General features: G+C 46.6%; 2 protein-coding genes across 2 annotated transcripts; one reads left to right on the forward strand and one right to left on the reverse strand.

Moving 5' to 3' along the window:
- The first annotated feature begins 868 nt into the window (after positions 1 to 868).
- pdia4 (protein disulfide isomerase family A, member 4) lies at positions 869 to 4,749 on the forward strand. The gene is made up of 10 exons (XM_076158117.1): positions 869 to 1,118; positions 1,758 to 1,941; positions 2,073 to 2,278; positions 2,366 to 2,504; positions 2,630 to 2,835; positions 2,925 to 3,083; positions 3,185 to 3,336; positions 3,427 to 3,583; positions 3,733 to 3,966; positions 4,059 to 4,749. Exons 1-10 carry the CDS (start codon positions 1,046 to 1,048, stop codon positions 4,472 to 4,474), a joined length of 1,926 nt encoding a protein of 641 aa, XP_076014232.1. The 5' UTR covers positions 869 to 1,045; the 3' UTR covers positions 4,475 to 4,749.
- Positions 4,750 to 4,906: 157 nt separating this feature from the next.
- LOC143006818 (alanine aminotransferase 2-like) lies at positions 4,907 to 13,598 on the reverse strand. Its single transcript, XM_076158118.1, has 12 exons — positions 13,525 to 13,598; positions 13,224 to 13,423; positions 9,931 to 10,020; positions 9,710 to 9,818; positions 9,285 to 9,418; positions 8,837 to 9,080; positions 8,675 to 8,754; positions 8,040 to 8,176; positions 7,717 to 7,891; positions 6,817 to 6,972; positions 6,456 to 6,568; positions 4,907 to 6,339 (listed from the first exon to the last, which is right to left on the reverse strand). Exons 2-12 carry the CDS (start codon positions 13,368 to 13,370, stop codon positions 6,249 to 6,251), a joined length of 1,476 nt encoding a protein of 491 aa, XP_076014233.1. The 5' UTR covers positions 13,371 to 13,423; positions 13,525 to 13,598; the 3' UTR covers positions 4,907 to 6,248.
- Positions 13,599 to 15,964: the final 2,366 nt, after the last annotated feature.

Consider the following 15,964-nt stretch of genomic DNA (forward strand, 5'->3'; position numbering starts at 1 on the left):
CCAAACATTCATTTAGTTATCCATTCTGATGGCTAAAGCACGATGTAACATGAACCTTGGCTTACACAATACTAATACATTTTAACCTCACACACACAGAACATTACACCCTCTGGTGGTCTGAGGCCTGGAACTGAATTGATTTATCCATTTTGAAACAGGTTGGCTTTGCTTGTTCACTGCGGTGTGACCTCAGGACTAAAAGCGGGTGCACAGCGAGCATTGATTTACTATCAAAAGTTGCCACAGTGAACAAAGGATGTTACGATTGAAAAAAAATGGAGAACATATTTAAATGACACATAATCAATCATTCAAACAAAAAGGCAAAGTCAGATACATCAAATTGGCTGAATGATGATTTACTACGATTATTATTATGATCTGGGTTTGGAAGTAATAGATTTATTTTCTCAGTCTCCCTTCAGAAGCAGACCAGATACAAATATTGACTTTTTCATCAATAATTAATTCAAATTCAATGCTAGTGGCAGCCCTAATGTGAAGATGTTTCAGGTACACACAGAAAGTGAAGGGTTAGATGTCAGAGTATAGAATGGAGGCGATTTAAAGTAGAGCTTCAAGTCAGATGTCTGACGGTGGAGCTGTTTTGTGAATCACACTTTATCAGCTGTTTGATGGAACAAAGATCGCCTGGCTAGGACTCGAATCCGTGACCTTCCGGGACGTTGTCTCCCCAACATAACCCACTGGTCCACATACACGTAGAGATAAGCGAGGGGAAACAACCGTCCAATAGGATCCTCCAACGTTCCCGAGTCAGGAATTGAGTGGCGAGATTTGATTGGAGGACGGCCGGCGACGAGGACCAATCAGAGCGTGGCAAGTCAGACAAGTTGCAGGCGGAGGCGGCGGCGTGTGACTGAAGAAGTGATTAGTTTGGATGAAAGGAGGCGAGCAGCCCATCAGTGTTGACCCGGTGACAGTGTTTTCATGACAACCATTAACCTATTTAGCTAATTAATACACGTTGGAGAGACTTCCGCGTCTTTATTTAATCCCTTGGGCCGAATCATCCGCGATAATGAGGAAGGTGCTGCTGCTGATTGCGCTGCTCGGTGTTGCACATTTTACGTCTGTGGTCAGATGTGAAGATGGTGAGTGTGACAGATTAGTGCTATGAATTCATTTTTGTCGTTGTTGTTGCTCGTTCATTATCAATGCACGCGTATGTGTTATTATCTTGCAAACCAAGCCAGGTTTGACACCGGGCTCGTTCTGTTAGCATGCAAGCTAACGTTGCAGGAGTGTCGGTGAAACTAGTGACCGTGTTGTGTGGTGGCTGCACGCGCTGTAGCTTGATGGGTTTTAAAAGCCCAAAGTACGAAATTCGACCTAAATAATGCTTTACTTTGTGTAATAACGGAGCCTTAAATGTATTGTGAGCACAAGTTACACAATTATTACTTATATGTTATACGTCGTGGAAAGTTGGAATGTTTAAGACTTAATTTCATCGGTGGCTACAATTTAAAAACGGATCATTTAAGAAATACATTGTTTGTATTCAACAACACTTAAATGAGGAATATTGACAATTTACAACCTTTGTGGTCTCAGTATTAATTTATATTTGTATCAGCTGACAAACGTGTAATAATAAGTAATGTTTGATTAAAAGGTAACATTTATAGAGAAGTGAATGCTGTCAACAAGAAAAATAAATAACTAGTTTTTCTTTATCTTTGCTTCGTCCTCGTCTTAACTCTGTTTGTCACTTTGCTGTTTGACCCAAGATGTTGCAGAAGAGAAAGATGAGGAGACGGACGACGTGGACAGCGATGACGAAGAGGAGGACGACGAAAACGAGGACGAGACAGAGGTGAAGGAAGAGAACGGTGTGATGGTCCTCACCGACAACAACTTTGACACTTTCATGGAGGGCAAAGACACCGTCCTGATCGAGTTCTACGCTCCCTGGTACGTCGGTCTCTCCTTATCTTCAGAAGTGACCCTAAACCCAAAACCTGTTTCCCTATTTGCAAATGTATTTACATGGCGCCCGTGTACACACCCCTGCTCATTTCAGTGCTTTGTGTTTGTTCTCTCAGGTGTGGCCACTGCAAACAGTTTGCCCCAGAGTATGAGAAGATTGCCCAGACCTTAAAGGAGAGCGACCCTCCTGTACCTGTAGCCAAAGTGGACGCGACGGTGGCCAGCAGCGTGGCCAGCAAGTTTGAGGTGTCTGGGTATCCCACCATCAAGATCCTGAAGAAGGGGGAGCCTGTAGACTACGACGGAGAAAGAACACAGACAGGTTAGTGTTGGTGTTAGTGTCATTATTGCAACATTTCAACCAAAACCCCTGCAAGTAAATATTCATATGCCGTTTTTTTATTTCTAGCCATTGTGGCCCGGGTGAAGGAAGTGGCTCAGCCGGACTGGAAGCCCCCGCCTGAGGCCACGCTGGTGCTGACCAAGGACAACTTTGACGAGACGGTGAACAACGCAGACATCATCCTGGTGGAGTTCTACGCTCCCTGGTCAGTGCTTAATGGGAGCAGAGCGAATATTGTTCGTTATGATGATCTGATAGAGGATTTAAGCTTAGAAGGGTGTTTGTTGTTGTTGCACGTCGTCATTTCGCTGTAATTGGACTTTTCCGTAGGTGCGGACACTGCAAGAGTTTGGCTCCAGAGTACGAGAAGGCAGCCAAGGAGCTGAGCCAGCGCTCTCCCCCGATCCCTCTGGCCAAAGTGGACGCCACAGTGGAGAGTGAGGTCGCCTCTCGCTTCGACGTCACCGGCTATCCCACCCTCAAGATCTTCAGAAAGGGCAAAATGTTCGACTACAACGGACCCAGAGAGCAGCACGGTAGGTGACCTCGCTAAGGAAATCTGTAGCCGGTTACTTTGTCCTTCTCCTTCTCTCTTCTTCATCCTTCTTCTCCTCCTCCTCTTCAGGCATTGCCGACTACATGTCTGAGCAGTCAGGGCCTCCTTCCAAGCAGGTCCAGACCCCCAAACAGGTCCAGGAGCTCATCAAGGACGGTGACGATGCTGTTATTGTCGGCGTGTTCTCCAGCGACCAGGACGCAGCGTACGAGATCTACATCGAGGCCTGTGAGTTACTGTGACCATGAAGACGACCAGGAAATAGACACGTCCACGATGATACAGTTCACTTATGTGCGCGTCTTTTCTCCCTGCTCTCTGTCTGGCAGGTCATTCACTGAGGGAGGACTTCACCTTCCGTCACTCCTTCAGCTCCCAAGTGGCCAAACTGCTGAAGGCTTCGCCCGGTCAGGTCATCATGGTCCAACCCGAGAAGTTCCGGTCCAAACACGAGCCGGCGTCAAACTCGCTCACCGTGAAGGTAGAGTTAACAATCCTCCCCCCTACTTCCTCTCCTGTGGGTTATGCTTGATAATGGAGCTAATAAAGTTAATTATGTATCTCCGTGTAGGACTCCATGTCGGTGTCAGATGTGCAGGACTTCTTCAGGAAGCACGCAATCCCTCTGGTGGGCCACAGGAAGCCAAGCAATGACGCCAAACGCTACACCAAGAGGCCTCTGGTGGTCGTGTACTACAGCGTCGACTTCAGCTTTGACTACAGAGTCTGTGAGTTTCCACCTCGATGGTTGCAGATGTTTCCTCTTGGCAACTGTTGTAGTTTCAGTTCATAGTCTAGCAAAGAGTGAAACTTGGAAGAGGCGTCTTAAATTCTGCCTGACTGAACGCACGTCTTCTTCATCCTCTCTCAATCTTAGCGACTCAGTTCTGGAGGTCCAAAGTGCTGGAGGTGGCCAAGGATTTCCCGGAGTACACGTTCGCCATTGCCGACGAGGAAGACTTCGCCGACGAGCTGAAGAGCCTGGGCCTGAGCGAGAGCGGCGAGGACATCAACGTGGGTATCCTTGGAGACGGAGGGAAGAAGTTCCCCATGGAGCCCGAGGAGTTTGACGCCGAGGTGCTGCAAGACTTCGTGATGGCGTTCAAGAAAGGTGCGCGTTCACTTTTGCGTGCTTTTGTCAGATTGTCACATCAGTTAAGATTTTGATTTAATCACATTTGTTTCCCTGTCCTTTGCTCACAGGTAAGGTCAAGGCCCTCGTCAAGTCTCAGCCCGTGCCTAAGAGCAACAAAGGCCCAGTGAAGGTGGTGGTGGGGAAGACGTTCGACGAGATCGTCATGGACACCAAAAAGGACGTCCTGATCGAGTTCTACGCCCCGTGGTGCGGCCACTGCAAGAAGATGGAGCCAGACTACTTGGCTCTGGGCAAGAAATACAAAGCGGAGAAGAACCTGGTGATCGCCAAGATGGACGCCACCGCCAACGACGTGCCCAACGACAACTACAAAGCAGAGGGCTTCCCCACTATATACTTCGCCCCCAGCAACGCCAAGCAGAGCCCCATCAAACTGGAAGGCGGAGACAGAACATTAGAGGGACTGAGCAAGTTTGTGGAGAAGCACGCAACAAAACTCACACAGACCAGAGACGAACTTTGAGGATTTTCTCCAGGTGCCGAAAAGGGCGTGAGAACTTTTCCCCATGATGGGGAGCGGGTTAGGGGGGGGGGTCGAGGAGCGCGTGGAGGTGAAGGGAAGCTGACGGAACATGCGGTGTTACTGAGTTGCTGCGATGATTTAAAGTTGAAGTCATCCTTTTAGTTTCTGTTCAAAACAAGAGATTTAGCTTATTCAGTTTCTAAAGCATGTAAGCACTGATGAAGATTTTGCCTTTTTAAATAAAATCAAAATGGTGGAGGCTCTTTGGCCGGAAATCCTGACTTCCTTATTGCAAAATACATCACCGGGCTTTAACGACTACACCAGAACAACACAACTATGAGTGTAACATGCTCAGTGTCACAAGTTACTACAGAATAAATGTTTAGTGCATCATTTTGTCCGATTACAAACACCAGGAGCCTGGATTGGTCATTTCAGTTATAGAAGTTTAATTATTTTACAATTTCATTCATTAGTAATACAAAATACTACATTAGAAGATGTAAAGTAATTGAGCACATGAATGTTCTCTGGCGACTCACAACACGGTGAGGAAGTCGTCTAGATTAACCAGTTTGGCTCCGTCTTGGCAGGAGAGTGAGTGAGTGATCTTGGAGCTGATAGGGTATAAGGGCTTCTTAATGTATACGGGCTCTATTTTCATGGCAGTGCAAAGATCAGCACCAGTGAAATGATATTTTAAACACACTTTCCATTATGGCTCAATGTGCAGGGCAGCAGTCTTTGTTTATCTCATAACTGTGACTACATTCATTTCATATACAGTATCTTTCTGCTGGGGACTCAAGGTGAACTTCCACCCTGTCTTTTCCACCCACAGGATGACATCACTGAATGTAGTGACACACAGTAACACTGTAATGCTGAATAACGTAACACCTTGACTCTACTGTCAGAAACATTAAGATCAACTTAAAACTTCAAAAAACAATCAATGCCATCATGCATGTCCAGTGTCTGCCACCCACAGCTGCTTATGTAGAGTTTATGAATGACATCATCTTACGTATGTGCGCTCCATCATGGAACAAACAGCTACACTGAAAATACCTCATGTTGTACGTATCACACATAAGAATAAGTCTAATTTAAACCGACCTCAACATCAAACTACTGGCAGCGTAACGTTTACTGGCCATCTTTGTATTGCAAAACACTGCCGCTTTAAACGGAGACATTTTAAATAGCGCCAAATGTAAATTCAATTGTTACGACACCACAAATCTGCAGCCATGAGCCGTTGGTTTATTCTTGAGCTCCCCGCAATATTTGTGTACCATTTGTGACTCGCACAGCCGTTAAACAATCTCGGTTCATGAACTCCTCGTGCCTACAGTACATGGAGGAATTGAGTGACGCCCTTATTTGGTGCTTCCTGCTTTTGTGCTGGTCGATGCAAATTGCGCTGTTAAAAATAAGAGCCGCCAAACAAACATCATCATCGCTGGAACATGACCTCATTCTATACATTTGATCCACCAGGGTGGGAAATAACACTGCTGGAAAGTGCGTCATGCTCTGTAAATCATTACCTCTACGCTAAACTAAATCTGCCTGCAGATGTCTCCATGGGATCAACCAGGCAGATCTTAACCAGGCTGACCATTAAGAGGTGAAAGACTCTGGACACGGCTGGAAAGAAAGAGTGAGAGATGGGTGGAGCCTCGGCCAGGCAAAGGCACTTGAACATATATGTCATTAAACGTGTTTTGATTCTGCTGTTGGTGAAAAAAAAAGTTGAGGGCCGTTGTTATGAGAATTGTTGAGTGAAGCGCTGATGGAACTTGGAAATCTTCTCCAGCACGACCTTCAGCTTCTCAGTAGGAGGCAAGATGGTCATCCTGCTCAGAGAGACACAAGACAGGTGAGCCGATTCAATTATTATGATTGTTTAGGATGAAATGGGAGTTTTAGTTAAGGGAAACTGGTTGGACGCTTAACGCTTGGCCTTGCTCACCTGAAGTGATAGGTTCCTTCTCTCTGACCGAAGCCGCTACCGGGCACCAGGCAGATCCCCTCCTCCTCCAGCAGCTTCATGCAGTAGAACATGTCTGGGACCTGGCCTTCCTCCTACACACACACACACACACACACACACACACACACACACACACACACACACACACACACACACACACACACACACACACACACACACACACACACACACACACACACACACACACACACACACACACACACACACACACACACACACACACACACACACACACACACACACACACACACAGCTTAACATATAGGAAAGTGTCGAGAAGAGTGTGAGAGTGTGTGTGCGTGTGCGTGTGTGTTTCCACCTTGGCTTTGTCGATTGCTTTCTGAGGCAGGGTGATGCGGGGGAAGGTGTACATGGCGCCCTGCACCGGGTTACAGGTGATGCCAGGCACTGTGTTGAAGATCTGCTCTGTTATCTGGGCCTTCTCTGCTAGAGCGTCCAGCACCGCCGTCCTCTCCTGAAAGGGTTAAAGTTCAGTAAAGTCAAAGAAAAATACCAGAAGTAAAAGTTCTTTATTACAATTCTTAGAAAATACAGAAGCAGTTAGTCGCGATGTGGACGGACCTCATGGATCAGCTCAGTCACTTAGTCTGCCATCTTGTGGTGATAAGGAGGTACTGCAGTCTGTGGCGTACCATCACATAAACCACAATCACTCTAAATAAATACTTGTGTGTCCTTGGTTGCTGCACCCAACGCAACTTATGTGGAAATAGCGCAACAAATCAGGAAGACTGCAAACTGTTTATTTAAAGACTTTCCATTTCCTATATTTAGTTTTACTGTAAATATGGGAAAATGCTGAATCTGCAGTGAGGTGATTCGTCGCTCGACCTCAAATATGCAGCTGCTTTATCTCAGAGATCCTAACACATGATAAAGCTCATTCTAACTTCGTGGAGCTGTAAAGAAAGCCTGTGCGTCTCTAAAGCATTAGGGTTAATGGCTTCCTGGGCCAATCTATACGCAGGTCTAATGGACACAGGCTAAGAACATTACATCAGCACGCTTAATGCATTCCATCTATCCTGCAAGGCTCAACCCTCCTGATTACATCCCTGACAACGTGCTGCTGTGAGGGTGTGTGTGTGTGTGTGTGTGTGTGTGGGTGTGAGGTCTATCAATCCAGGTTGATTTGTATTCTAAAGGTGTGTGTGCCCTTGTGCAAACACAACCAGACAGGTATGGCATGGTTACACACCTTGATAAATGTGGCGTAGGAAGGCTCATCGGGCTGCGGGGGGTTCACCACCAAGTCCAGGAGAGCCTGTCCGGGCACAGGGGGGCACAGGCGGACCGAACTCAGCTTGGTGAGTTGCGTCTTCACCTCAGGGTCCATGTTGACCACCTCCATGTAACCTCCACGGAACCCGCACCTTAGGCAAACACACACACACGCACACAGCAGGGATCATTTGAGGGGAAGACGCGCTCGCAGGCAGACAATGGAGCTTTTGTTCAGTGAGGCAAATGTGGGTGTAAATAAAAGACATGTGGGTCCAGACGAGGAGGGGGAGGACTCACTCTCCCATGTAGCACTTGGAGGTGGAGTGGAAGGACGTGAGCTCCACTGTGTCGGAAAACTCTGGTCCCATCTCAAACAGAACCTTCTTGAAGGAGTGAAACTTGCAGCCCTCTGCGTAAACGTTATCCTGGTACACCTGTAAGAGGAACACACCATCAGCACAGAGCGCCTGCTGACCCCATCATCTTCAAGAGAGACTATTGTTTACGTTTTCTTAATATTCTTTTCCATTATGTAGCCAATTAGCTTGAATTGTTGGGGCTATTCCAGGATTCCATTACTGTGGGCTGATTCGCTCCTCTAGTATAGACGAGCAATCAGCGGGAGGAAACATCTACACATGTTGTAAGTGACGGAGTGCTTCCATCAAAGCAGCAGGAAAGAGTTCCTAATGGATGCGGAACAGCAACAGGCAACTACAGGCTTTTAGGACAAATGACTGGAAATTTCTTCTTCAAAGAGCAAATAAACATTAAATCACAACACAAGGCTGAAGCAGAACGTCCAGTCTGGCACGGCCAAGTCCCAATGCAGGGTTAAAAATGTACCAATTGGTGGCTTTGATCTGACTCAAACCTGCAGAGAAGAAGTGTAACTATGATTCCCAAAAGAGGAAATGACGTAGGTGAATTACTTCATCGGCCAGGAGGAAGAGATGCTCCTCTTTAGCAAATCGGATCACGTCTTCGATGCACTGCCTGCTCTGGACCTGACCTGATCACACAACAAGCAGAGTGTGACGATTAGGAGGAGACACACACACAGAAACATCTTAAACCGCCGCCTCTTCTCTTACCGGTGGGGTTCCCGGGGTTGATGATGCACAGGGCGCGGGGGTTGCAGTGTTGCCTGGCTGCGGTCAGGGCTCGCCTGAGCTCTGTGACGTCCAGACTCCAACACTTCTCCTCGTCCAGGTAGTAGTTGACCTGCACGGCGCCCAGGTCGGCCAGGGCGGCAGAGTACAGAGGGTACTGGGGGATGGAGATCATCACGCCTGTGCGGTCGCGCCCCTCGCCACTCACCAGCAACTTCAGGATGGTCTGAGCGAGGGAGGAGGAAGAGAAAACGGAGGAAAGTAAATAAGGATCATACATTTGGCAGATTCCTTACAGCTGCTGTTGAATGATTCTAAACCAATCAGTCATTTGATGTCATTTAGTAGCCTGACTGGTTTAATCAGTGCTGTAAAACAAGTGACAAAGGTCGGTGGGTGCAGGAGTTACAGCTCAGACATGCATTCGTACCACGATGGCGTCGCTGGCGCCTGTGGAGAGGTAGATGTTGTCAGGGTTGGAGGGGATTCCACCATCTCTCTTTTGGATGTATCGGGCCACGTCCTGGCGGATACACTCGATGCCCGGGCTGGCACTGTAGGCGCCTGGAAGCAGATAGACAAACCAGCCAGTCACTTCAAACAGGCCTCACTGCAAATATCAGGCAGGGCTGTGTTTACACAGCTAGAGCAGAGAAGCTGGAGAGAGACCAGATCAAGCTTTAATAAACACAACCCCAGGTAAATAGTGTGTGTGTGTGTGTGTGTGTGTGTGTGTGTGTGTGTGTGTGTGTGTGTGTGTGTGTGTGTGTGTGTGTGTGTGTGTGTGTGTGTGTGTGTGTGTGTGTGTGTGTGTGTGTGTGTCTGTGTCTGTCTGTGTCTGTGTCTGTGTCTGACCTATGCTTTGTCCTCCACAGGCCTGAAGAATGCATCGCGCTCTTTTCTTGGCATCCTCTGGAAACTTACTGTCTTCCAGCAGTTCAGGGCAGCAGCACATCGCCAAAACCTGAGAAACAACCAACCAACAAACTCAATGTTAAGGGCAAATATTAAGATTATCATACACCGGGTTCATTGAGATCACATTTGTAGAAGTGCTGTTAATGATGTCGTCCCACCTGTCTGAGAAACGTGATTGGCTTCTGGCCCATGGCGTGGGCGTCGCCGATGTTGGCCTTGATGACTTCTGTGAAAGGTTTCTTGACTCCCTGTGGAGACACAAAGGGCGATGTTCACTTCCTGTCATTTCCCTTTAACTCAGATCAGGAATCAGATCGAACACACTCATTCTGACGTGTTCAGACAAACACACACACACACCTTGGCAAATAGAAGCCAAAAAGAAAAACTGCAGACAACACACAGATCGTTTCTCTTTTATCCTCTAATCTCCGTTTCTGTCTGATTCTGTCCTTGTAGATTCCACACAAACTATGTTTAATGTGTTTCAACCTCACATTTCAATATAAACAGGGGTTATCACGACATCTGGGGCGATTACAAGGTAATACGACACTGTTCCAGCACGTCGACTCATCGTTTTATAGCCGCCTAGAGCAAATTGTAGCAGAGAAACGGAGAATGTAGAGACATAACTGTATAAGTGAATATCTGCTGAAATGTTCTGGTCGTGTTAGAACGCCATGTTCCTGAAGCTTCAAGCTCCTCCTCACAGTCCTTATATGGTGTACAAGTCAAATCAAGCCTTTGTGCTTTTAGTTTTATATAATTTGAATCAAACAAAAAGAGAGAGAGAGAGAGAGAGAGAGAGAATTCAAAGACAAACTCGACTGAAATGAAAAACGATATTGAGAAATCATTCTAAACACCAAAGGGTTAAGTATATCTCCATACGTTAAATGAATGAATGGCACTGCGTGTTCCTGCATGCTGCATTTTAAGTCACAGTCCTTCTACGATCACGAATGTAAAACCTGTTTATAGTTCAGTAAATGTGTGTTTATCTCCATCACCTGGTGTTCATGTGAACGCATCGTGATTGCTCAGACTCAGCGCCAGAAGTAATCCAAGTCGTTAATTTACCAGCAGATGAAAAGTTGAATAGAGTGTTCCTGTGCCAAACCCTGCCTCAGGTGTATCAGAGCTAAATCAGGACAGCACACAGATCTCAATGCACCGGAACGATCCAACGAGAAACTACAAACCTAGTTCATGACATTTCTCATAAACAAGTCCAGTATATAAATCACTCATTTGTTTATGATCCACTCAGCAAATCTCTTTCCTGCATTCAAAGTCTACATCCCTGAATTGAACTCGGGGTGGGAAATCAGCTTTCCAAACATATTTCTCTCCTATTGCAGCGTCACATTATCACTCTGTCCTACATGATAAAGTATCAGGATGAAGAGGCCAAGGGCAGCTGCAGCTCTGACCCAGTGGACCTTATCATTTCTGCGTCCTGGTACAACAAGCGTTTAAAAGCTTTTCATGGGCCCGAGTTTCATCAGATACCAGCTCGTTGGAAATCTAAGAAACAGTCCTCTCCGCCCCGCCCTGGCCTCCATCCCAACAACAAAGAGGCTGCTGTTCTCCGTCTAAGAGAGAGAGAGGGGGGGGAGAAGCCCGGCTCAAGCCCCTGAGTTTCTCCTGTCCAGTCAGCGCCAGGCACTGATTACGCAGGCCGGACCAGTCAACCTGACCGAGCGACCGACCTGACCAGTCTGAGTGCTGAGCGAGTTAATCCCCTCCAAAAATGCTCAGTCGGTGTCCAAGTACAGGGAGTTCAACAGGCTCCAACTGGCAAAACAAAACAAAACACTGGTATTTGGTTCAGGAGATGGAATAGTGTTACCTCAATGAGAGGATTAACCCTCAACATGCTCGCAAAAGTCTGATTTTCCCTCCTAGATTCCATTTCATTTCAGTGACTCGACAAAAGCTCTTGTTCTTATTCTATTCTCGTCCTATTGTCATGTCAATAATGTGACCCGAGCCCCGATCCAGCTCACCGCCACAGATGTCTGGGGTTGAGCTTATATCGGGGTCAACATGACATGATGGCATGCACATACACTCTTAGAAATTCTGCTGAGCCGCCAGTTAAAATGTTCCACTCGTCCCGTTCTGACAGGAAGCCGTTGCCTCAGCTGACCCGGCAACTACAGACACAAAATCCTCCTTCAACTCCACGCAGACAGAATCGCTGACAGTATTACGTGCCACGTCTTGTTATGCAACACACTTGTATCACAACAGCATTCACTGTGGCGTGCAATGCAGGTTTTTCCAACCTATAATTACTCTTAACAATCACTTAAATTGTTGTGTCAAGTTGTAATCCAGTTATCAAACTAGCAGGCTCTCAAGAATTTGGAGGCCTTTCAGCAAAAGTGTGATGATCGTTCTTGCAGAGAAAAAGACCCGTGACACTGCTGGGCCTCACTGCTCCGTCCATTGAACTCTCCCCCCGCTGGGAGGAGGGAGGAGGGAGGAGGGAGGTGAGCAAACCAAAGAGAGACAAAAGAGGAGCGAGAATGCACCCTCGGTTATGTAATAACACTCAAGCACATATATACGTATCCACTCCTCCCGAGGACGCAACCAGGCTAAGCATTGAAGTCAAACCAGCTGGATCTGCCCTGCTCAGCTGAGTGCAGTGACCCGTGGGGTTTAAACCAGAGACGGGATTGCGTTACAGTTTTACCGCCTGTCCATCCGGCTTGGACTCCCTTGGAATGATGACCGGGATCAATACTACCACAAAAGAATGTAATGTGAGCGGTTTCCCAACGCAACAGAGGAGCAAATCACAAGAGGCACTCGAGCACTTTTAACAGCTGATAGGTCTAACACACACTGCAAGGCAGTCAGACTGACTGATTCCACTGACTTCTCTTTCCTTGTCATTTCCCTCCTTCCTTACAATAAGGGAAGAGGGGAATATTGTTATACAGAAGTAGGTGTGTTCAAAACTGACACAGCAACTTTCAGTATGATCCTTAGCCTCAGTTTCTGAATTAAAAAAAGGGAACTTGTACGATGTGTTTGAGTAGTTTAGGGAGGGGAAATAAAACAGGATTGGCTGATTCCTGTGGTTAAACTCCAGCTGTTGTGAAGGCTCAACACTGATCCTCTCCACCCAACTCGCACGTCCACACACACCCACACATAAGAGGATTTTAAGGACATTACAATTGACTTTTGTTGAGATTGGCATTCTTCCCATTACCCTTAACAAAATAATTCCCATTTAAGCGTCACGTCAAAGCCCATTTGATGTTATATATCTTCTTAGATAAATCTTCACCAAATAGCCTGCAATGTCACACGGAACACTCATCTTGCTAAGACTTACTTATATACTTATTGATACGGTATATAATTCTCCCCCCCCTGTCCTTTGCTACACCGAGGACCGGGCGCTCTGCAGCCCGCAACTGAGCTTTACCTCTCGGAGCTCCTTCTCAAGCTGCACCGCCCGCTGCACTATGGGACCGCGGACCGCGTACTCGACCCGCTTCACGTTGGGGTTCATGTTGTCCATGGTCAACACCTTGCCCCGGTGCGAGACCCCGTTCGCCGCCTTCTGGGACATCTTTGAGTTGGAGTCCGACGCTTTCCGCCGATTACCGAAAATAAATGTGATATCTGAAAAATAAAAGGAGAAGTCAATGTAGAAGGAGAAGTAAATGTCGCTGTCTTCATCAGGCTATTATGGCGTTTAAAACGTAAAACGAATCAGTGCTTACAAGTTTAGCGGCAGTGGTAGAATAAACAGAGTTTCTCCTGTGGGACCTCAAAGTGACAGTTGAGCCCCTCACTGTTCATATTCACTCCTGGTAACCACGCCCACACTCGCTGCTGCACGCGATTGGCTGAGCACGCTCCCAACAGCTTCAGCCTTCTAATGATGCCTTCAAGTGCCGTGTGAAACTATAGACAACTACATTACATATGGTGGAGGAGAGGTCACACCCTGCCTATAGCTTTACTTATCATACTACTATAATTGGAGCGCGTGTGTGTTGTTTGCTTGTGTGGTATTGCAACAAGCACCATTCCTACAATTTCCTCAAAACCTTCCTGCATTTGCATCTCATTTACATAAAATTTGCAGTACAGTATTATTTGTATTTGCATTAGCAAATAATAGTCGTGGGAGACATAAATGGAATCACCTAGCACCCCCCATAATGACATCATGTCTGTATGTGACAGGTGAAGGTCAAACTACACATGGGAGAGTGAAGGTCAAGTCCAGATTCCTCCAAATTACTTGAAGGACCTGTAGACTCAAGACTGATCGCTGAGACCTTAACTCAATAATGGATGTGGTGAAAGAGACAACATGCTCAACGGCAGTGACAGAAATGATGGGCTTCCCTTCACCATAATCAGGCAGCACGACCCCATCAGGCTGGCTTTGGCAGTAACCATTAACAAAGGTCAGGGTCAGGGTCAGCAGAATAAGCGAGGTGGGTCTACCTTCCCCAGCCTGTGTTCAAATCCTGGAAGAGCCCCCAATTTGTCACGAAATGGCCTAAGGTGAGTGGCAAAAGGAGGAATCACACATTGGTAAATGCTCAAAAGTAAATTTAGGAACTTATACTCAACAAAAAGTGATCTACTAATCAATAGTTACACAACAAACGCAAGATAACACCAACTGCATGCCAGTGGAGGCCTAGAAAGAAGAAAGAGGGAGATATTAGGAGGCTTTGAGGTCGACATTAACCAGGTGCAAACAATCACCTGATTACTCAGCCAATTAACTGCTGGCAGAGGCGGCAGGACGTCACAGTGACCATGACTAATTCACTTGTTCCCTCAGGGCCATGACTCATTTATCTTGTGACTGTTATATGATTATAAACTGCACAGCTGCATGATGAATATAGTTACAGTACAGAGTAAATATCAAACACAGAAATGGACACATTGACTGTGCTCATTTGATTGGGACTAGTTGATAATGTGTCCAAAAATCATACTGAGAACATAAATTAAAGTTAAACCCAGTTCACAATAATGCTTTAACGTTGACATCATACATATCCGACTGCCACACACCGACGAGAAGCTTTGTGTTTGTGCCCTGGCCACATCTTTATCTCCTTTATCGAGCTCCTGTGTGTCTACAGTGGCTCTGACAGTACAGCGTGTGCGTCAAACCCTCCTCCTACACCACCGACGCGTACGTAACCTTACACCGCACAAACTTACACAAGCCACGATGAGCCAGTTCCAGCATTCCAAATCAAACAACGTCTCTTCTTTGACGTATCGTGCACGAAGGCCACGGGCGTGCCCTCAGAGATCACACACAGTTTGACTGTGTAAACAGCTTTTGGTTGCATCATTGCTTTCCCATGAAATTGTGCTTACAGGACGTGAGTATTCTCTACGGGTTTTGTTAATAGTTTGTTTTTGGTTTCAAGGCAGGTATGTTAATCAAATCAAAGATGAAAGCTTTGCACACTGAATCCATGGCTGATATTGACATTAAGAGCCATGAGCACTGAGTGAGTTGAGGTTTCCTTTTTTTCTTCCCAGTAGGAGTTCGAAATTCTGTGTTCCGCGTCTCCAAGCGACCTCTCTGACAGATCACAACATGACAGCGGAGTTAAGATGACGTCACTCCTTAACCTCAAACCTCTCGCTTGCCATCCGTGGAGAATACCTGTTAGTCAAGAACGCAGAGGGACTAGTTAGTTAGTTAGTATATTGTGAGATCAGTTAGTTGTAAGAAGGCTGAGGAGGAATGGACTGGATCAGGGCTCCTGAGGCTTTCAGTAATGTGTTTTTGTACACACCTGACATGGAAAGGGCATAGTGATCTGTGTGTGTGAGACAGGCAAAAGTCCCGTGTCTTGGACAGGGCGAGGGAAAGACATATGATATCCCAACTAAAACAGCTCCCATGTAAGCACGTGATGTCCCGGTGACTTTCATGTGTCGCCACGCAGAGCATAGTTTGGCAGCGTCGTGTGACACATTCAACTCTACTTATCCTTCTTTAAATTTGAAATCACAGTTGAATATGAGATGATGAACAGTCAAGTGTGCATTTCTTATCTATTTACACTCTGAAGCACACATAGCTCTACTCTAGGGTCCTCACAACACGCCTGATCTTTGGCTTGTTCCATTTTTAACGCACACATACACAGCTGTTGCCAGGGCCGCGTC

The sequence above is a fragment of the Genypterus blacodes genome, unplaced genomic scaffold (assembly GCF_046128005.1).
Source record: "Genypterus blacodes isolate CSIRO-AG114 ecotype Tasmania unplaced genomic scaffold, CSIRO-AGI_Gbla_v1 ptg000076l_1, whole genome shotgun sequence".
NCBI classification, from domain to species: domain Eukaryota; kingdom Metazoa; phylum Chordata; class Actinopteri; order Ophidiiformes; family Ophidiidae; genus Genypterus; species Genypterus blacodes.

What these genes read in the sequence shown, in the direction of transcription:
- pdia4 (XM_076158117.1), top strand. Translation starts at nt 1,046, where the DNA reads ATGAGGAAGGTGCTGCTGCTGATTGCGCTGCTCGGTGTTGCACATTTT. An exon ending in ATCGAGTTCTACGCTCCCTG is followed by an intron (nt 1,942 to 2,072) that starts GTACGTCGGTCT and finishes TTGTTCTCTCAG; the next exon opens with GTGTGGCCACTGCAAACAGT. An exon ending in CGTGATGGCGTTCAAGAAAG is followed by an intron (nt 3,967 to 4,058) that starts GTGCGCGTTCAC and finishes CTTTGCTCACAG; the next exon opens with GTAAGGTCAAGGCCCTCGTC.
- LOC143006818 (XM_076158118.1), bottom strand. Translation starts at nt 13,370, where the DNA reads ATGTCCCAGAAGGCGGCGAACGGGGTCTCGCACCGGGGCAAGGTGTTG. An exon ending in CTGTGGAGGACAAAGCATAG is followed by an intron (nt 9,419 to 9,709) that starts GTCAGACACAGA and finishes ATCTGCTTCCAG; the next exon opens with GCGCCTACAGTGCCAGCCCG. An exon ending in AAGCAATCGACAAAGCCAAG is followed by an intron (nt 6,569 to 6,816) that starts GTGGAAACACAC and finishes GTGTGTGTGTAG; the next exon opens with GAGGAAGGCCAGGTCCCAGA.